General features: G+C 55.7%; 1 protein-coding gene across 4 annotated transcripts in view; it reads right to left on the reverse strand.

Annotated features, from left to right (window-relative positions):
* The window catches only part of SMAD7 (SMAD family member 7), a 28,857-nt gene extending 11,755 nt beyond the window's left edge, over positions 1-17,102 (reverse strand). The window contains exons 1-4 of one of the 4 annotated variants that reach the window (XM_066988835.1): positions 16,776-17,101; positions 15,324-16,578; positions 14,441-14,494; positions 9,208-9,279 (exon numbers count right to left, since the gene is read on the reverse strand). In XM_066988835.1, coding sequence (XP_066844936.1) covers positions 9,208-9,279; positions 14,441-14,494; positions 15,324-15,810 — 613 coding nt within the window. In that variant the 5' untranslated portion in view covers positions 15,811-16,578; positions 16,776-17,101. Of the gene's footprint in view, positions 1-9,207; positions 9,283-14,440; positions 14,495-15,323; positions 16,579-16,775 lie in introns of all 4 variants that reach the window. The other 3 variants (XM_066988834.1, XM_066988833.1, XM_066988836.1) reach the window with 3 other exon arrangements.
* Between the last annotated feature and the right edge of the window lie 4,441 nt (positions 17,103-21,543).

Here is a 21,543-nt window from a genome sequence, read left to right on the forward strand (position 1 = left end):
TACCCTGTCGACTCGGGGCCAGGGCCTACTTAGGGGGAAAAAAAAACACCCAGCGCCAGACTGGAGACAGCATGCAGACTGAAAAAGTTAATCATTACTTCTGTCTGCCTTCATAATCTAATCACGCCTATTCCTAAGAGCATGCGGCAAAGCCCACGCGCGCGCAGGCCCGCCGGGGCTGGGTCGCCGCGGACAGACGGACGGACGGACAGACGGACGGCACCGTCCCGTCCCCCCGCCAGCCCCGTGCCCCCCAGGCAGGGCGCAAGCCAAGCGCCCAAGGGACGGCGAAAGGCTCTTGGACTGAGTTCACAAGCCAGGAGCTGCCTCGCCACGCACACACCCCTCCCCTCGCCTCTCGCTTTGCTCTGGATTAATAATGCTGAGCAATTATAGAGAATATTACGTTCATTAAGTAATTAACCCTCCCGGCGCTCCGGCGGAGCTGGCACCCCCGTTTCGCAGACGGAGAGCCGGGACCGTCGGAGGTTTCGGTACTTTGCCCCGAGCTACGAAGCAAGCAACACCCAGCTGAAAAGCCCCAAAAAGCTGCTTGCTCCTGGAGGAGCTGGCTTTGTCCAGCAGCGTGGTGGCACAGGGGACACTTAATCAGCATCCTTGCCGGCCCAGGAGACACGCCTCGGTGCATCTCCTCCAGCCCCCAAATGCTTGCTTTCTGCCCCCAAAATCACCTCGCTGCGCCGTCCCAGGTGACACCCGCCCGGTGACACCCGCGACACATTTTCCACGCTCGCTCTGCGGGGCTGTGACAGAGAACAGAAAAACCGCAGGCCTCTCCGCGCGGAGATTTATGAGTTTGTTCCTTCTAATGAGCTAAAAAGTCTCAGCCCGGCTTCCAAAGAAAATGAATTCATCGGTTCAAGCGCAGTGATGTAACTTCAGGCTCCCGGCTCCCTTTCCAAATAAAACTGCTGTTACTCGATTCCCGCGCCGCCGCTCGCAGCACGGCTTTATGGGGTTATTTGCCCGGGGAGGCGCGGGGTGCCCCAACCCGGCTGCACCCCGCATCGCCCCCCCCCCCCCTTCCTCGGTGCTTTCTGCTTTCCTCCCTTGTGCCCCGCTGCAGATAGCCGCGGCACCTCCCCGCGCTGCCAACCCCACGGCAGACATCAAAGCGCGGGCGGCCTGGGCAGGAGCTCCCCCTCGGCGGCAGAGCCCGGGAATTTTTAGTATCTCTAAGCCAGAGCCATCGGTTTCATCACCGCGAGTCACCGGGGCGGGAGCCAACTCCACCGGTTGTAAAAGCAGAGGATGTTTGAACTTTCACCGCCTCCCCGGCACCCGGGTTTCTCGGCCGTAAATCAGCCCGTTTCGGGGGTGAAGGCGCACCTGAGCGGGAGGGGACGGGGACGGGCACGGCCGGGGCGCGGGGCAGCTCTGCCCCACGGAGCCGCGCCGCCGCAACGCTCGCCGCTGCGAGCCAGCGCTTATTTAATCAGCGCTGGCAGCTCTACAAACAAAATCTATTCAAAAAGAAAATTACCATTCATAGACTCCTGCTCGCTTATTATGTACACATAGATGTACATACTTGCAACAATACTCCGAAGACTCAGCAGCCGGAGCGCTCCTGAGCGAGCAGCTCGATGCAGAGATCCGCCTGCCCACCTGCCCCACAGGAAGGGAAAGCCCTGGAAAGCCGTGCGGGTGTGCTGGGGCCCGGTGATTTACCCCAAAAAGCGAGGGGAGGCAACTGAGCCTGCGGTCACCGAAACCCGGCGCCGATGCCCTGCTCTGTCCCCGGGATGAGGAAGGGCACAGCACGGTGGCACACACCGTCCGCGACAGCAGCGGGTGGAAACCAGAAGAGATTGAAGAGGAATGGGGGGAAATGGGCGAGAAATGAGCCACATTCAGTCTCTGCCCCCCAGCAGGGACAGGAGTCCCAAGGGAGGGAGCCACGCTCTGGCCCCGCACCGGGGGACACCTCCAGCATCCTGGCAGCCCCCTGAAAGAGCCCGGGGCACGGCAGGAGCCAGGGGACAGGGAGCTGGAGCTGCGACACTTTTTGTGCAGCGAGGTTAAAAGGGTAGAGAAGGGCTGAGCCAGCTCTTACAGAGCTGCTTTTTTTTTTTTTTTTTTTTTTTTTTTGCAAGTTCAAACCAAGATAATGACACTGGGTGGGGACCAATTTTGAGGGCTGAGCAGCCAAACCAAAATTAGTCTCCAAGCCAAGAGCTTCCTAGGCCTCACAGTTTGGGGAAGGAAGCTGAGAAAAGTCATGAAAAGATTCTTCAGTAAGTCGAGAAGCGCGGCCGAGTGTAACGTTCAGGCAAAGGTGACCCTGCTATTAAAATATTTTTCAAAATAATAAAAATAAAATAAAGCACTCGAACTGCCTCCCTCTGAAAGGTGGGCCCCACAAGATTGGGGGGGGCTCTCCTTTTCTCTCCTTTTCTTCTCTTTCTCCTCCTCCCCCCCCCCACTTTCTTCTCCTTCACTAAACTATGTTTTCTTGTGTCTTTTTTTTTTTTTTTTTTTCTTGGCTCTTTCCTCATAAAAGACTGATGTAATTTCCTGTCTTGTCCCAATGTTTCCTGTTAATTAACAGGGTGAAAGTTATCATCACGGATTTAAATGGCTACCCAAAAAAAGGTTAAAAAAAATAAAAATAAAAGCAACGGGAGAGAATGGCTGGCTGTGAGCAATGTGTCCCGGGGCACACCTCGTCACCTCCTTTCTCCGTTCCTCAACCAGGGACCACCTGCGTGTCCCCTGGGATGGAGCAGCCTTTGCACGGGTCTGGAGCGCAGAGAAAAGCCCCAGCCTTCCCCAGGCAAGGATGGGCAAACCCTGCACTGCTCCTTTCTTACCAAAAATATAAAATAAAATAAAATAATCGGTGGAGGAAGTGGCAGCCTGGCGGATGGTACCATGGTACCCCACCGCCCCCCAGCCCCATGGGCAGCACCGCTTTCCCAGCACGCCTCTTTTATTAAAAGTTTAAAACAAAAACAAGAAAGAAAAAAAAAAAAGGCTAATCACAAGCCCTCAGCTGGACATCCTACATGACGCTGAGCACCTTCCCGTCCCGCTGGCCCCCGCACCACGCAGGACGGGGCCACACTGCTTGTGCCGCCCCGTTCCTCAAGAGCAGCGGGACGCAACACCGCGCTGGGGGCACGCGGCCCGTCCTCGGCCAGGCGTGGGCAAAACGAAGGGATTTCGGCAAAAAAGTGAGGGCGGGGGGTGTCAGCTTGAACTCGCCTTTCTTCGCGCGCCACCACTAAAACGGAGAGCGTGCATCAGCGGTTAATAATATCTCGGCGCTGAAAATAAACTGGAAAGGAAGCTACTTTGTGACAGTAGGCAGGCGGCCAGGCTGCGGCGTGGGTCATTCAATCCTGCCGGGGACGGTGGCGGGGCTGGCACTGACCCGCGCCTGGCCTCGTACAGTACCCGCCGAGCGCGGCCGCCGGCCCACCTGCCTCCTGCACGGCTCGGGGGGGTCGGTGCATCCCGTATTCCCCGTGTTTGCCCCCCCCGGACGGCGCACACCCCGTTTTCCCCCCGCCACGACGCTCCGATGCTGGCGCTCGCGGGCTCCGCATTTAGAAACAGCATCACGCTGTGTCCCCCCATCCCCACCGCGGGTAAATGCATGTGGTTAATGTTACTTGTTCCTATAGTGTAACTGATACCCGATCACAGACAGCGTAGATGGAAAAGATTCAGGCCCCGTCTCTGCCAGCTCAGGACTGCTCCCGTACGAGTGTTTTTGTCCTGTCTCGTTTTAAATGTCCCCAACGATCGGGTTTCCGGCGCTCAGCGGTACATTTTATTTTGCAAGCAGATAGCGGTTTGCATTGCTCTCCGGCAAACACGCAGGCACACCCCTCCCTGGCAACGAGCTTCCAAATTCACCTTTCTGCTCCCATTCCTGCCCCAAAAAGCCCCCAGGTTGCAGGAGAAAAGCCACTGGCCCAAAAGCCACCTGCCTGAAACCGAAATGAGCCACGAGCCCCTTCGGTGCGGCGAGGACGAGCGAGGTAAGAGGCAGCGACCCTCCCCGGACACCGCGCAGACGTCGCTCGCGGCGGGATTTCTCCTGCATTTTATTGCCGACTGCTCCCAAGGCTCCGCTCGGTTGGAAACATCCCGTGGCGCCAACGCAAATGGATCAAGCAGGGATCGCTGCTGGGAAGGGGGATGGAGTGACACCGGCCGAGCGCTCCTGCCATCGCCTGGCTTTTAACCCCTCCTGGGAGGACATCTAGGGGAGCACCGAAACTCCTCCCTGGGCTCCGGAGCAGTTCAAAGCAACTACTCAACAGGTCCCACTCTCTTCTGGGCAGCCCCCAGATCGAGAGCCTGCTTCAAAAGCCCACGGGGGGCAAGGGGCCGAGAGCCGCGGGGCCGGTGCCAAGCGCGGTTCCCCCCCTCCCCGCTGGCCCGGCCGCGCTCTGCCACGGTCAGATGATGTGCGAGGCAGCCGCGAGGCTCCTAGTCTGGCAGGCAGCCTGCTCCGCTCCAGAGGCTCCAGCGCTGTCATCCGCGCGTTAACCCCTGATAACCTTGTCCTTCGGAGGACGGGGACGTGCTTTTTGGGGACGTGCTCCAGGCACGGCGGCTCGCGCTGCTTGTGAACTGCTCCGCAGCAAGGCTGGGAAGGAAAGGGTGCAACAGCATGCAGCGTTGGAAGCAACCAAAAAAAAAAATATTAAAGGGACGTATGCTCAAAAATAAACCCAGAATAAGTGACTTGAAAAAAAATTCCCAAGCAATTGTTTATCCCTGGGACAAATATACAATCCTAGCTACACAGGAAGATGTCTCAATTTCAGATTATAATAGGATGCCAATTTGTAAATAAAGGCATTTCACAGGAGGTTATAAACTCTGTACTACAGGGAGGTGGAAGAGGGGTTGGGAATGGGAAAGCAACCCGGGGGCTGAGCTGGAGAAGCCGCTCGGGATCCTCCTTGCGGTGGGGGGAGCAGCGGGACCCGCTCGCGAATAGCTGCGGGTTTAGGCAAGGTGCTTCTCCCCGGCGAGCAGATACCAGCGGGGATCAGAGGCATAGTGAAACATTCCAGGCCTGCCCGCTATTCCATAATGAAATGTCACTCAGCCGCACGCGGCGCCACTGCAGCAAAGCTGAATCAAACCTGAAGGAAAGCGGCCCATCAGACCCGGCACGGTCCGTTCCCAGGCGAGCGCCACTGGTGACTCTCCAGCCTCCAACCAACTTTCCAGGTCTTTCCCCATCTTTCTGGCGCACGCCTTGAGCGGAGGAGGTGGGAGGGAGATGCTGAGGCTGTGCTCGCCCAGCCTCAAGCCACGGCAGGCTTGGGCCGGTGCCCACCCGGCACCGTCACGCGACGTCCGCTGGCTGCAGGAGGCTCTGGGGCGACTCCAAGGTCCGGGCGAGTTAACAGGCACTGCCGAGCGCAGGCTGAAGGCTGGGCAAACTTTTGCCTTTGGTATTTTATGAATAACCCCAAATTAAAAAAAAAAAAAAAAAAAGCAGCGGAGGTGGCGAGGATACGAGCCAGCTCATCTCGCTCTCTCTGCATCATGGCCTGGGCTTCTTGGAGAGCTTCTTTGTGCTGGCAGACCCAGCACTGTTCAGCTGTCCCACAGGACAGCCATCTTCTCGCCCACCATGAGCACCACAACCCTGAGCCAGCCAAGAGCCGCCAGCAGGGCTGGAAGAGGGAGATGTCCATGTCCATGTCCATGCAGACACCATGTCCACGTCCCGTGGAGACCCAGCACCACCCCACCACCACCCAGCACCATCAGATGGCTCCTAGAGCGGAGCTGCTCCATGGATTGTACCCATCGCACAACTGGACACCCCCGGGCTCTCCGAGCGTGGCTTTGCTTGTTTGAAAGCACAGTCATAGCCAAACACATCTGCTGGGTACGGGTCAGCTCAAAACACAGGAAAAACCACCCTCTGTCTCCTATTTAGGGACATTTTCATCTCCAACGGGATATTTTTGCTCTGTGCTTCGACTGCGTCAGGGATACAAAGGACCTGGGCTGGTAGCACCTGAGTACAACCACCTTGGTGGGTGACACCCCAGCTTACCCACATAGTGACTGCCAAGAATAAAGAGAGATACGTGGTAGTAAGGTGGGGGACACGGGCTGGAGGACGGGACAGATGGGGACAGACAGCAGAGGTGCCCTGAGAAGACGCGAGGGGAACAGCGTGGGGTCAAGCATGAGCCAACGCTGCATTAATATCCAGCCAAGCTGCACACAGGCTCCACGGGCTTCTCTGCTCTGATTTTGACCTCTGGAACAAACCTCATCCCCACCCTTTTTTTTTTCCTATCTTCCCCCCCCTATTTATAACTAAGCCAGCTAGGTCACAGACGTGTCGTGTGGCTGGGTCCCCACCCCTCGCACTCTGCCCCCTTCCACGGACTGCCACCGACGACGTCAAAGCACAACTCCACTACACGGGAGGTCACCCCGAGCATTTCGGGGACACCCGTCCCTTCGTGGGGGACTCCCTGTGACCGCATTTTCACATTCAGCTCCCCTCCTTCTTTTTTTCACAGAGGCAGGGTCAGCTTGGTGGTTGTGTGGGGGAAACACTTGTGGATACCGCTCTCCATCCATCACCCCTGCCGTGCCATGCCGTGCCATGCCGTGCCATGCCACACACCCTCCCACAACCTCCTGCCTCTGCCCTCCCAGCACCTCTGGTATTCATCAATAAAACTGCCTTCGGCCTCCAGGAGAAAGCAGCCCTGCCAGCAGCCGGACCCGCGGCTCCCCTCATCAAAGGATCCTCGCTTCGGTTCCCTTCTTCATGCTCCTCTGACAACGCCCTCATCCTCCCAAAGCCCCATCCAGCTTTCCTGTCAGAATGGATGTCGACCCCGGGCTGGCCCGCTGCCCAAATTCTCCGTTGCTGATAGCGATCTGCCTCACCAAACCCACCCGTCTGCCTTCGAGAAGCCAGGCCAAGCCTACCGGTTCTGAACATGACTACAACACGGGCATCTGCTGCCCAAAGCAACCGCTCCAGGCACCCACGGTGCTACAGAACCAGACGGCCACCATCCCTCCACCACGTCCTCAGCCTCCAAATCGACAGAAATGGGGGTTTCACGGCGTTTCGTAAAGCCGCCCCCCCTTTGTAAGGCAGACTGGAGCATGGGTTTTCCACTAGGCCTCTGCGGCCTGCGCCTGCCCGAACCCAGATGAGCGCTCGTCCCTGAGGCTAAGCGCTCCAAGCCCGCCCCGACTCATTAATGCCCTCTTCACATGCACTCTTCTGCTAACTAAAATATGCCGGGGAAAAAAAAAAAAAAAAAAAAAAAGAAGGTTAGCTTTAGAGAATTGCTGCAAACTGCATTTATTTTCCTTTCTCGACTGGGTCTCTCCAGTTGGGAATTTTCAGCGCTGCACTTCTGTGAGCGGAGCGGAGATGCCAGTAAATCAGACCAAATTCAAAACAAATGCTCTTTCATGTGGAGGCATTCGGCTTTGTTTCATGGCTTGTGTAGCTAACCGTATCCCTCCATGAGTCAACTCTCCTATCAGCTCCTCATTAAACTAAATGGCTACAATTACATTTGTGGAGGAAAAAGAGTGGTTAATGATCGTAAAAGGTTCTGTTTCCAGGCTTTTGGGGGGGAAAACCTTTGATAACCAAAAGAAAAATAAATCCAATCACGTGAAATAAAGAAAAATTGCCCTCGGAGGGGGGACGGCACTTTCTTTTGGGGGGCAGGGGGGCTCTGTTCATCCAGCTCCTCGGAGCAGCCCCGGCCCCAAGGCGCAGTGCAGGGGCTCCCCTCCTGCAGCCCTTCGGAGCAAGCCGGCTGATTTCCTGCAGCCCAGGCCCCCACCTCCCTCCTTCCCTTCAGGAGCAGAGCAGACAGACGAGATGTTATCAATAGCCGAACCTTTCAGAAAGCCCCCTTTTAAAAGTGAGTACTTCCTCTGCTTATTTCATGTGGTATCCTGTGGAACTGAACTCTCTCCTTCCCTCTGCAATGGGCATATTTCAGGAGGAAAAAAAAAAATCTAACAACATCCTTATTGTGTTGTTTTGCTCCTTGTCTCCTTTCTTTTTCCAGTCTCTTTTTTCTTCCCTGCCTTCCCTAATGCTAGAGGCTCCAATGGCAAAAAAAGGAAAACCCAACATCCCACCATGCTAAAAAAAAAAGCGCAGCAACAAGTTGCTCCTTTCCCTCTCCCCCTCCATTTGATTAATTCTCATTAGGACCTTTGAACAAACAGTATGCTCCCCTCTCAAATAACAGACAAGGTATATATTACACCGAAAGAAAAACAAACAAGGCTCACTTAAAGACATCCACACCAAATGCAATTCCTGGAGAGAGCGAAAGACACGCAGACCCGCGCGCACGCACGGCCGCCGCCGACATATTTCTGAAATTCCAGTCTCAGGGCAATGAGCTGCGTAACTGCTCCACAAATCATAAATCAGGGAGACAAGCCGACAAAGAGAGCACCTTCCAACATCAGCGAGTACATGCAGGTACATGGTTTCAGACACTCAGTGAGCACGCACAACTGCTTTCATCTGGCAGCATCAACGCATAGAGCCCAGCCCCAGGACTGGCCTGGATGGGGAGGAAGATGGGCTACTGGAGGCTTTGCACCTCGGAAACCAAGGAGGGGTGGGGAAGCCCTCCAAACCCCCATCCCATGATGGCTGAAGGAGGTGGGAAATGGGAAAATGAGGGAAATTCAGCGCCCTCTGCAAAAGCCGAGCCTCACGCACAAAACTTTGGGTGCCGGTTACCCCAACCAGCAAAGCCCCAGACAGCGGTGCCACCGCCGCCAACCAGGCCAGGACAGCTCGACACCATCCGCTTCTGCAAGGGACACCCACACCTGCTCCGATAATCCATGCATCCAACCAAACCGATGGCCAACATCATTCGGCCTTCCCCGACACACCTCTTCCTGCCTTGCTCCGAAATTAATGGAGCATAAGGCTGGAGTTCAAAGGAAACACAGGCTTTCGGGGAAGGACAGCTTCGCCTGAGATTTGAACGCATCCTCTGCAAGCGAACCTGCTACTGAAACGAGATCCAACGCCCCATTTGAGCATGCCTTTCTCAGCGACTCGCATCCCCAAAACCCCCCCACGCCCGTTCTCGGCCAGGTGGGACCCTCGGTTGAGGGGACCCAAAGGGACGTGGTGGAGAGACCCGCGGGCAGAAGTAAGGTCAACAAGAGGTGTCTTACCTGAAAGCCCCCCAGGGGCTAGACAATTAGTTCCCCCTGTTTCAGTGGAGGAAGGCACAGAGTCTGGACAATCTGCTGCAGCGGAGGGAAAGAAGAAGAAGAAATCAGTATACATGCGTTTCTTTGCAGGCTCCCAGCGCCGCCGCGAGCGGAACACACATTCCAAAGCGTTTAACAGGAAGCGATTACTAATTGTCTGCACAGACACGGTAGTTCATCAAGATGCATCCACCCTAACTCATCGCCTCAATCAAGGCTCCGTGCTGCACTTAATCACCAGCCCATGCTGATTATAGACCGGCAAAAATTACAGACTGGCTGCCACCTCTCCATCCAAGTCACCGGGTAATGAAATCAAGGCTGTCCTCCTTATGACAGAGCTGATGGAGCTCCCGAAATGCTTAAATTGCGGCTTTGTGCACCAGATGCAGTCAACACCTGTACTCACCAGAACGGGAACCGAAACGGAAAGGTCTCATCACTGCCCTGCTGCCACAAACGGTCTAAGCTTCTGCTGCCCCGCTCGGTTTTTGTCACCAGCAGCTGCCGCAGACCTCACCCACCGCTGGCCACCCCCTGGGAGCACAGCGTGCACCCATGGGGCCAACCCCTCCAACCACCGACCGAAGGGACAGGGTGAGATTACTCGTCCCGTCTGCAGTTTCTCGTGACACACAAGAAGCTTTTGGGTTCAGAGCTTGGGCCTCTCCATCCCGAGCCACCCAAGCATCTGCTCCCCCTGCTCCAGGTGGTGACAGCCAGAAGCCACCACCGGTCCCCTGCTCCTACAGGCAAACCCCAGCTTTTTGGTCACTACCACAGCTGACGCGAGCTCAGGGGCAGGCTGTGATGAAGGCAAGAGGAAAGATCCATAAAATTCACGCAACCCCCAGGTCCTCGGCAGGCTGTCAGAGAATTTTGGCTTCATCCAGCTTGGGCTCCCTGATGTCAACTTGCTCACTGCTGTATCTCAAAGCAAGGGCCACCACCAGAAGAGCCCTGATATTTTACTTCCTACTGATAAGTCATTTTTCCAGACTTCATCCCTGAAATCCCAACGAAAAAACCTCCTGTGTTCATAACCTTATTTTATCAGAGTATAGTATAAGCCCTAACAGGAATATACAGTTTAACAGGATATACTTAATCAAACTGAAAACAATAGGGGAGACAGGAAATGGACTTACTTGTGAAATACTGTATACTATACACTCTCTAAATGCCTTGTAGTGTTTTCTATTCTTTAAAGAAATTTGCTTTTTCTTCTGTTTAACCCTTTCCGATCCAGACAGAGGATTCCCAATGCCTTGACCTCAACTGCTTGGGCTACAGATGCTTTCTGGGCGCAGGTACATGGTGGGTCCTCTGGCCCCAGTGACACCTCCCTGGTGAGACAGACTCAGAGCCTCCCCAAACACCTGCGCCCCTCCCTGATCCGCACTAACAGTCAAAGGAAAGCCCCAGTACGCTTTCACGACTTATTTACAGCTGTCAGCTCCCTTCCCATCCATGTCGCAGCCAGTTCCCTTGGTCAGCCACCTACGCACACCCTCTGAAGTCTCCCTACAGGATGGTGCTGATGCACCTCCGTGCTAGAACACGGGGGATGATCAGCTATGGGATCAGCACACAAACACGACCCTCCTGGGCTCTCTGCACTAAATGGGGCTGGTTCCAGCCTCGCACTCTTCCTATCACCCACATTTTAGCCAAGGGCTCTTGCTAGTAAGAGGTACTCGAGCTCGTGTTATTTTCGGCACCGGAGAGGTTGCCGGATCGGAGGTTTACACAAGCCTACAGCTTGTGAATCTCCTCCCCAAATTCCCTTACCGCAATATAAAACCATCGCGGAGACGTCCAATTATTCCCGGTGGCTACCAGCCCAACCCTGCAAGGTGCCGACTGTTTCCTGGAAGTTGCCAAACCTCTGACTCCCATGAAAATCAATGCCACAGGAGGGCATTTGGCTCTGCAAGCAAAACCTCAGCAGGTTTCCTGCCCTCGGATGCTCCGGCACCACCACGACAGCACGTGAGCACCAGGTCAGCCCGTGCCCCTCCAAAGCTGCCCAGGATGCCGCGGACGGCTGCGCGGCGTAACCAGCACTGAGCCAAGCTCTGCCAGGCTACGAGTGGGCTACAAGCACGGTCCCTCGCAGCTCCTGTCTCGCTGAACGGTGGGTCAGAGTATCTGCTTGAATTATTTGAGGGCATCACTGTCCCTCTTGCTTCCAACACAGCTACGGGCAGCACAGGGATGCTGAGCTGCCGTGCGCCTCCAGAAGCTTGGCTTTGCCCCGCGGGCTCAGCCCCATGCCAGTCGCTGTCACCAGCCCTTGGGGACATCCCAGGTAAGAAACGGGCAAAGTCCTCACCTACGGCTTCTCCTCGGTGAACGCATCCAAGCGAGCTGGCCCACACCTGCCCGCAGGTGACACGGCTGTCAAGAGCAGACCTTTGTGCTCTGTGCAAAGTCAGGGAATCAGAATCACAGAACGGTTTGGGTTGGAAGGGACCTTTAAGGACCACCTAGTCCAACCCCAAAAGCGTACCATCATCACATCAACACAGAAGCCAAGGTGGCATTTCACCGGCCGCAGAAGACCCCAGCGCCCTGCTTTAATAAGGCAAATGGCACAGGCTCCCCCAGCACCCTGCCACCAGAAGACATTTGCCATAACCCCACCGAGCGCACCGCTGTCAGAGCCCGTGCTGGTGCAGGTACAGCTGTTCACATGAAGCACTAATAAGACACAGCGCTAGGCACCTAAGTATTTTTATTACCACTACCCCCTTTGATGGAAAAATGCAAGTTTCCTACTGGGTGCACGTCCCCAGCTCCATTGGCACTGTCGCTTTCCTAAGCTGCCCAAGTTAAGCAGAGGCACTGCTCCTACCCAAGGTCCCTGGGGTGGACCAGCAGCCAAAGACACATGCATCGGGCAGGAGAAGGGCTTTGCGCCGTCCCACCGCCTGCTACCATCCCTCCCAGCCCCGGCCAGCACTGCTGAACGTACAGGTGGGAAACGCTGAGCACACAGCACTGCCCGCCGGGCCGCAGGGATGGCAGGGATGCTTGGAACTGGAACACTCGGCACAAGCTGCAGAGGAAGCGCCCGGAAAGCCTGAGCTCGTGCAAGCCACCTGCGCCGACAGACCGAGAGGCTCCAGCGGTGCCTGCCATGGCCCCGCGCGCCCTGGTAGTCAGAGTTCAACCGCCAAATGGATTTGTCTTTCAAAAGGGAAAAAAAGGAGCACTTTTTGGTGAGTAACCCAGTTGTTTCTGCGTTTCCGATTGGCAGCGTTAATCACTTCCTATTGGCTGATCCGAATAACTTTTCCTTTCGAAATGGCACATTCATGTTCTGCGGCTTTTCTGTTTACACACATTTTGCTACCTTATGTCAACACTTGCTAATGAATAAATATATCACTCGACTAACTGAAAATGAGGTCCTGGCAAAGGCAGATTGGATGTTTAAACCCTGCTAATAGATTTATCCTAACATCTTTACAGGAAGCTGAAGGCAGTCGTTAACCCTTCTCTCCTGCAGCTCCGTAAGGGCAGGCATCCTCCAAGCCCTCTGCAGAGCAGCGTGCGTCCCATGCCGGGATCATTGCTGGAGAGAAACAAGGGCAACGAAGGAAGAAATCTAAACACCGCATGCTTTGGGGCGAGCACCCTATTGTCCAGCCACCATGCAGGTGAAATAATGACAATTTTGCCCAAACCCACCAATCTTTGAGACCCTCAGCATGTCACGGCACAACCCTTCCGCAACCCAGCAGCGAGCAGCACATGCTCGGGATGCTCAGCCTCCTCCCGATGCCCTCGTTCATTCATCAGCCTTTATCTCGTGTTTTTTCATGCTGAGGCAAAATATTTCATGCTTTGCAACCCAATTATTTGCTAAACAGCATTGCTTATTTCCACATGGCATGGAGAGGCTTGTTATTGTTTCTAAGAGCTTGCAGAGGGGAAAAGCCCACAGCGTTACAACGTCCTGCCTCGCTGTGCTCCAACGGAGCGCTGGGCAAGATGGGACCCTACCATGGTACCCCAGACATCAGCAGGCACCCCAGGTTTAGGGTTCCTCCTTTCCTTCCTTTTTTAAGAACCGACTGCGGGCAGCCTGAAAAGACTGACTCCACCGAGGCAGTCCCATGGGACTCGTCCAGACTCCAGCGGCAGCCAGTCCCGAGAAACTGCAGAGCAGCAATTTTAGGAAAACTGCTCTTCTGGCAGAAAGAAAAAAAAAAAAAAGGAGACCCAGAGCCGGTCTGCAGAAACACATCTATCTTGGACTCCCTGCCCTGCCGTCCCCCGGCTGCCCAGCGTGACAGGGGGGGCACCGTCCCAAAGACACCGCGCTCCAGATCCGCTAATCCCCGGGGAGACAGCAGCTGCCCCTGCCCGGCTTCACCCCGCTTCCGACTCTCCCCACCTCTCCTCCTGCCTTGTGCCAGCCCTATTTATCTAACACCGGCGAGCTCGCTGCCAGCCGAGAGTTTATGCAGACAACCGCAAAAGAGCTGGTGCCAGCCTCAAATGGGCTTCTCCCCTGGCACCCTGACATTCAGTTACAAGCAACAGGCATAAAAAACGGTGCTAAAAGAAAATACTCACTTTTTGACACGCACACCCGCCCCCCCCCCCCCCCTTCCTAATTTCCTCAGCCTGACAACATGGGATTAGGCTCCCTTAAAACACAGCAAGATTTCCGCCAAGCCCAGTTGTCAGGTCTCATTTGGGCTCCCAGCCGTCAAGGAGCTGCTTGCCGGAGCTGCACTGTTTCCCAAATTCCTACAAAACCCAGGCAGGCGCAGGAGCGAGCTGCACAACTGCCATTATTACCAGCATGAACCCCCCGTGGCCGGGCACGACACCCGTGGGGCTGCTGACCAGGAGAAGCCGGCAGCAGCCCCAGCCTCGCGTTTTTCCCGGCACAGCCTTCCCAAAACACTCGCTCCAGAGGCCAGCCCCAGGGCCTGAGCTGCACCACGATCCCTCCTCGAGTTTCCTGGCAGAGTTGTAAAATCAGACTTTGTGCAACGCCTCTCTTAGACAGATTACACCTCGATTCTTCCGGGGGGGGGGGGATCGGAAGGCGCCCCGGCACCCAAGCAGCCCAAAAGCGAAATGCATCAGTGTAACAAAGACATTTTCCCTGAGAAAGGGCTGTTCTCCCTTTTTATCTGAAGGCAGCAGCCTGCATTTAAAAAGGTCCACTTACCCGTTGGTTTGAGAAAATCCATTGGATATCTGGAGTAGGGTGGAGGGGGAGACTCTGGAATTAGAAAAGTACAGAGAAAATAAAGGCAGAGCCATGAGAAAGAAAAAAAAAAAAAAAGATAGGAACTTATGATAACAGTGGCATTCTTTTAGCAAAACTGTTTGTCTTAGCTCTGGGGGTTGGAGGCAGGGCAGCGAGGCGGTGATTGCCTTGATATTTAGCTGTCAGATAAACAAAAGGGGCCGTCTGGCGCCAGTCTCCCTGCTATCTGCCGCTCGGGCTGTCTGATCGGGGCCTCCTTGGCTCGCCGGAGCCGCGGCAGCGCTGGGGCCGGCCGGCTGCGCCAGGCGGCCCCTAATCCCCCGGCACCGCGCGGGGCGGCGGGCAGGCAGCGCCGGGGGGGGGGGGTCCCGCCCCCTCCCCAAATCCGGAAAAAAAAAAAAAAAGAAAGAAAGAAAAATAAAATGCCGCGTTGCCCAGTTAGTTGTGTGTGTGTGTTTTGTTTTGTTTTGTTTTTTAAGGGGGGGTGTTCGGGCAGGGAGGGCGTGTGGCTGCATCGTTGTCCACATCCCCGTCCCCAACCCAATCCCCATCCCTATTCCTACCCTATCCCTACGCCCTGTCCCCCATACTATTCCTATACCGATCCCCATCCTTGACCCCATTCCCTACCCCATCCCAATCCCCACCCGTGTCTCCATCCCCAACCCCATCCCCATCCCAACCCCCTTCTCCATCCCAATCCCCTTCTCCATCCCAACCCCCTTCTCCATCCCAATCCCCTTCTCCATCCCAATCCCCATCCCCATCCCCATCCAATCCCCATCCCACCCTCACCCCCATCCCCATCCCCATCCCCATCCCACCCCATCCCGTCCCGCACCTAGCTCGCAGAGCCGGCTGAGGTGGTGCGGGTTGCAGCAGACGAGCTCGGGGTGCGCCTTGCCGTACGACTCGCAGCAGCACAACCTCTTGACTTCGGAGCAGTGCCGGAGGTCGGGCCAGCGGAACACCTTGCAGAGCAGCACGGGCAGCGGGTACCAGTGCTGGCCCAGCCGCGAGTCGCCCTTGGCGGGCAGCAGCAGGCAGGGGGTGCGCGCCCCTCCGCGGGACTCCACGGCGTGCAGCAGCCCCTCCAGCTGCCGCTCCTTCAGCCGCTTCAGCACGGCGTGGGTCAGCGCCTTCAATTCCGCCTCCGCGGCCGCCCGGCCGCCCCTGCCCGCTTTGCCGGGGCAGCACCCGCGCCCCCCGCCGCCGGCATGCGCCCGGCCCTCGGCCGCCCCGCCGGGCTCGCCCGCCTCCTCCTCGCCGCCGGGGGCACGGCTCCGCCAGAGCCGCCGGACGAGCAGCGAGCGTTTGGTCCTGAACATGCGGGACGAGAGGAGGGGCCCCCGGCTACAAAACGGGCATGTCGGCCGCCGCGCATGAAGGGGCCGGCAGCCGGGTCGCGGCGGGGGGAAAGCGGCGGCGGCGGGGCCGAGGAGGGCTGTGGCATGCGCCAGGCTCCGCGCTGGCTTCCTCCGCCGCCCGCCGCGAAGGGTGCGAGGAAAAGGGGGCAATAAGCGGAGGAAGAGCGAGGGAACCAGGGGAGGGGGGAGCCGCCTCTCTGTCTCGCTTCGCCCCCCGGAGAAAAAAGGAAAGAGGGCGAAAATGCCGCCTAGAGCGCGGCGCCGCGGCGCATCGCGCGGGGGGAGGCGGGCTGGGCTGGCCGGCGCCGCGCAGCCCTGCGCGGCTGCGGAGCGCGCCTGGAGCCGCGGGGGATCCTCGGCCTCCCCGGGGCCGCGGCTCCCATCAAGCCGCCAGTTTGGGAAGGGAGGGGGGCGGCGGGGATGCGACGCGGGGCAGAACGAAGGAATTAAAAAGAAAACAGCGAGCCCAAACGGTGGAGATCAAAAAAAAAAGAAAAAAAAAAAGGAAAAATAAAAATTAACAACAACAACAAAAAAAAACAACCACCGACCCTAAGATTCGGCCGTCGGAATCGATTTAAGCATCTGTCACAAAAGAGAAGAATAAGCGCATCCAGAGTGTTGTATCCCTTTTGAAAGCCCAGGTCGTCCTGATGCGGGGTTTGGGGTTTTCCTCCTTCTTCCCAAAGGCTTTAATCCACACGCACACACAGAGTCTTGATCCGGCTGCTACGAAAAGAAAGAAAGAAGAAGAAAAAAAAAAAAAAAAAGTGGGGCTGTGTCCCTCCTTCCCCAGCAGCGTGCTGCCGGCGGCGAGAGCCGGGCGGCGCTGCCCGCCCCCCGCTCCGCTCCGCTCCCCTCCGCGCTGCTCCGCGGGCACCGGGGGGGCCGCTGCCACCCGCCGCCTCCCCCGGCGCCGTGCTTACATGGGGACCCTCTCCGTGCTGCCGGCGCGTCTGGCTCTTTCTTTTTATTATTATTATTATTATTCTTTTTTTTTTTCCTCCTCTCTCCTCCTTCCTTCCTTCCTTCCCCTCCTCCTTCTCCTCCTCCTCCTGCTTCTTTTTTTTTTTTTTTTTTTTGTTTCTTTTTTTTCCTCCTTTTTTTCCTCTTCCCTCCGCTGGCTGCAAAGAGGCGCCCTCCCCGCACCAGCGCCTCCGTCTTCCCTTGCTGCGGGGGAGCCCCGGCGGCGCGGAGCCGGGCGCGGCGGAGCGGAGCCGGGAGCGGCGGTGCCTGCGCGCTCGGCCGCGCCCGCCCCCCCGGTGCCCCCCCCTCCGGCGCCTTCGCAGTGCGCAGCGGCACGGCCCCGGCCCGGCCCGGCCCGGCCCCGGCCCCATCACGTGGGCGTCTAGACACCGTGTCGCTCCGGGAGAGGAAAAAAAAAAAAAAATTATATATTTATATATATATATATATATTTATCTCCGACCGCCTTGCGCAAGCGGCGGCTCGGGTTGCCGAAAGGTTGTGGCTGTGTCGCGCCCCCCCCCGCCGCTTCTGTGCCTCTAGGATGATGCAGCCCCCCTCCCTGCATAGGGAAATTGGGGGTCCCCGAGGGGTCGCCCTGCAGCAGCCCCCCGTCGGCACACAGCCTGGGGGAGCCCCTGAAGGCTGGGTGTGCTCCAGACACTGTAAACGTTGGAGCATGAAAAGCAAGCCATAAAAAAATATATATATATATATATATTTACATCTATGATCCTGGGCATCGGAAGGGGGCACAGCACGAAAAGCAATAATGCTAATAATACTTTGCACTTTTACAGCACCTGTCGCCAGAGGAAGGGAAAGTATTCCGTAGTGGGTGAGTATGTTCCAGTTCCCACAAAATGAGGGGCAGGAATTAATAGCACGTAGCACGCTGATTATTCCTGCCGCCGGGATGGCTTGCAGGACTCATTTCTGGCAGCCAGGGGTACTCCACAGAGCCCCCGTCCTAATTCTGCCTGCAGGAACCTGCCCAGGATGGGGAAACTGAGACACCAAGAGGCTGCGAGGCTCGCACCACCCTGCCCTGCTGGAAGGGAGCTGGGGAGCCCGGCCGGGCCTCGCAGTGCCCCACACCACGAGCCCCCAGCCCCACGCACGAGGAGCTCCCTTTTCGTGTAATAAGCGCTGGTGGATGAGTTGCTTCAGGTCGCGCAGTAAGTCAGTTACCGCACTGGAAGTAGGAGCCGAGACTCTTAAATCATGGCTGCTGTAAGCAAATCCAATTCTAAAACAATTGCGCCCAACCAAACAAGACAACAGACATCAAGCGCAGGGGACGCAGAAGCTCCGCACGCCGTGCAGGCAGGGTATTCCCAGGGCTGCCGCTGCTGGATGCCTGCCTTTGGCGCACGCAGGAGCACGGGGATAATTGTAGAGCCCGGTCCTGCCCCAGAAGGCCAGTGAGACTCCGAGGGGGCCTGCAACTGCTCGTGGCATTTGCGGAATCTGGATCTGAACTAGTTAGAAAGGGTCTGGATTTGGGGGCAGCCTTACTAAATGGTAACAAAATTATACCTACCCAGGCCTAAAATCTACTCACTTTTATGATAAATAATAATAAAATCTTGTGGAGGGGAAGGACATCATTTGCTGGCCTCTAAAACAAAAATTGGGGAAGGTTTTTTATTAAAGCAGAGGCCGAGGAAGCGGATGGACTCCTAACTCCACCTCCCAGTACTTAATGGGCAAAGTAAATCCCGTCACTTTTTAAATGGTCGTTTCAAAGTCCCGAGAAATGGAAATCAGACAGCAGTTTGACATCTCGTTCATCAGTTGTTTTTCCCAAGAGCACTGCAGTCCCCTTTTCACTGCGATGCCTATGGTAAAGTGCTGTGATAGAGGACAACTGGTTCCTGTCCATTCCTGTGTCCGCCGGTGGAACACACACTGGACGTGCCCGTTAATAGGTGCATTACACTTTTTAATTTTTTAAAACTTTCCAAGCTGTTATGAATGAGATGGATTTCTTCAGGGTGTTTTTCCCTCCGCATTTCCGCTTGCCTTGCTGACGACTTGATGACTGTGATTACTTTATAGTCATGAGCAGAGTGACAAAGAGCACACCGTGACGCACGCAGCGAAGGGACAGGGGACAGAAACGGGGTCCAGGAGTCATCTGGGGGCCCCGCCAGAGGTTCCCTGTGTGACCTGGGGCACATCCCTCTCCCGTCAGCGGGGACCTGGGCTTCCACACCTTGGGTCCGTGCAGTGGGCCAGCAGCACTCGTCTGTGCAAAGTACCTTGAGCTCTGCAGGTGAAAATTACTGTGCAAGTGATAAATATTAAATAACTGGTAAAAAGTGTTTTCTAATTGACCCTGCAGGCCCCTTTAAACAGGCCGGGTGTATGTGTCTGTATGGAAAATATAGAAATAGGCATATTGAAGCTGATGAAAATGAGCAGGTTAGCTGGGCTGGGAGCCCCTGTGAGAAGTGGGTGAACCCACACCTGTGTGTCTGTCGGTGCTCACTGGCAGGTGAGGGAATAAAACCCGCATCCCTCATCCAAAACGCATCCGTGCATGATCCCGCCCAGCCCACGCTCCCCGTTTCGAGACCCCATTCCTCTGTAGGCTTCTGGGGACCCTTCCCGAGCCCGGCTGCCTTTGAAGAGCTAGGGGTGCACGATAAACCCGAGTCGATTTGCATTGCAATTCAGCCTTTGACAGACAGTTGGAGCCAAGGCACTGTTAACCTAATTGTTTTGCTAACAGCACCGGGGTGTGAGACGCACCAAAGGCACTCACACAAAGGGATAAAAACAGGGAAAAAAACCCTCTTCCTGACATCATTACCGGGCACAAACAAACAGAGCTGATCCCTCTTCATACACTTTCTAGGCTAGGGTCAATAACACGCACACTTTGCTCTTTTGGGGGTGTCTCTCTGCTACCAGGAGCGCAAAGCGCTCTCAGGCCGCAGAAGAGAAGAAGCCAGGCTGGAGGCAGGGCAGAGGCAGAGTAGGGAGACTCCTGGCACCTTCCCATCCTTTTGTGCACATTAGGAATACCTAAGCTGCTGTCCCTGCTTCTATTTTTATGCCCTCTTTTCAGAGCAGAGCTCTCAAGCAACGGTCGAAGTCTGGGTTACGATGCCATTTTGGCTGTACCGGACGTCTCCTTCCGCTCCAGCAGCTCACATTGACGCAGCAAATTCATCTCCAAGACCTCAGGTCTGAAAAGAAAACCCTTCTCCAAGAAACTTCGGTGTCTGATGAGCGGGAGGTCACAGGAGGCACGTCCCTCACCGCTCCGCTCTCCCCGCTGGGCATCGCCTGGGCATCCCCATGGCACTGCTCTCAGCTGCTCTGGGGCTGGAGAGGTCCCACCGCTGCTGGGTGGGTAAGTGAGAAAAGCAGAGAAGGACCAGCGAGCTGGGTGTTCGCCCCTGCTGGTGAGGCATGGGGAAAAGCACTCGTGTCCCCAGCCCTGGGAATCCGTCCCCCCAAATCAAGGAGCTACGAGGCACAGGCTCTGGCTCTGGGGACTCATCCAGCCCCGGGGATACCTCCATCCATCAAAGCGCTCACACACACCTGACTTGAAGCGTGTGCTTGGGTAGATGGACTTTTTTAGCTTTTGAGCTTGTTCACACACCTTCTGTACTGCTTCGGTTTTTTATCTAGAGGGGGCGAAGCACAAGGCAGTCTCTTTGCCTGGACTCTGTTATGCCAACGTCAAGGAAATAATCTCAGTTTGGTCACTCTCTAATTCTAGCCTAACACCGGAAGAATTTGGTCTTTTGAACATACAAACCTTCATTCTGGTTTAACGATCTCCGCCAAAGAGGAACACAAACGGGGCAGAGAGCAGAGCGGATCCTGTGCGATGTCTGCCCAGGGAAGCAGCGGGGAAACAAAGAACAAACGTGGCCGGTGTCGGAGTAAGTGCTGCCGCCAAATGGGCTTTGCAGCCCAGAGCTGTGGTGCTGGCATCTCCACGCCAAGAGTTTTCATGCCGTGTATTTTAATTTTTTACATGAAAAGAAAATTCAGGAGCCACGTATTTCATGGGGCAGAGCTGCGGTGACAGCAGACATGGCACATGGCAGTGCCTGGGAGCCATGGGCGAGAGGGAGGAGACCGGGAATGCTGGTGGCAGAGGAGGGACTGGGGCAGAGGCAGGTGGAACATGTGGCTGTGCAGGTCAAGGGAATCTGCAGATCCCTCGTGCAACACACGATGCTGTGGTGGAAGGGAGCGATTTCTTCCCCTGGCGGGGAAGAGGTAAATGCCTTGAGGATTGGAGTGTACTCTGTGGAGTGCTTCCTGGATCTTGCCAAATATTGATATAAAATACACAATCTTAATGCACCATCTTTGGTGTAACTCTGACTTTCTTGGTGTTGTACCTATCCTTATGTGTTTCAAATTTCCAAATGAGTGATTACATGTTTTCAGACTTGTTTTGGGGAGTAAGCACTCAAAAAGGGATTTTTCGGTATGGAAACAGAAAGCAACGCAGGTTTACCAGAACATTTGAAAGATAAGCACATGTAGACAACATAGCTGCATCCCACTTTTAGGACTTTGTTTCAGTGGTGTAAATCAAAATCCTCTTTATTTCAATTAAGTACATTTGCCAAGTACACCAACTGCCATGTTTTACATGTAATTGCCTCTAATATTTGGCAGGCGCTGGACCCAGCAGTGGTGTGTACATAAAGAGCTGTGGCCGACATGGGTCAGAGGAAAGATTCCTTCACC

This window comes from Anser cygnoides, chromosome Z (assembly GCF_040182565.1).
Source record: "Anser cygnoides isolate HZ-2024a breed goose chromosome Z, Taihu_goose_T2T_genome, whole genome shotgun sequence".
NCBI classification, from domain to species: domain Eukaryota; kingdom Metazoa; phylum Chordata; class Aves; order Anseriformes; family Anatidae; genus Anser; species Anser cygnoides.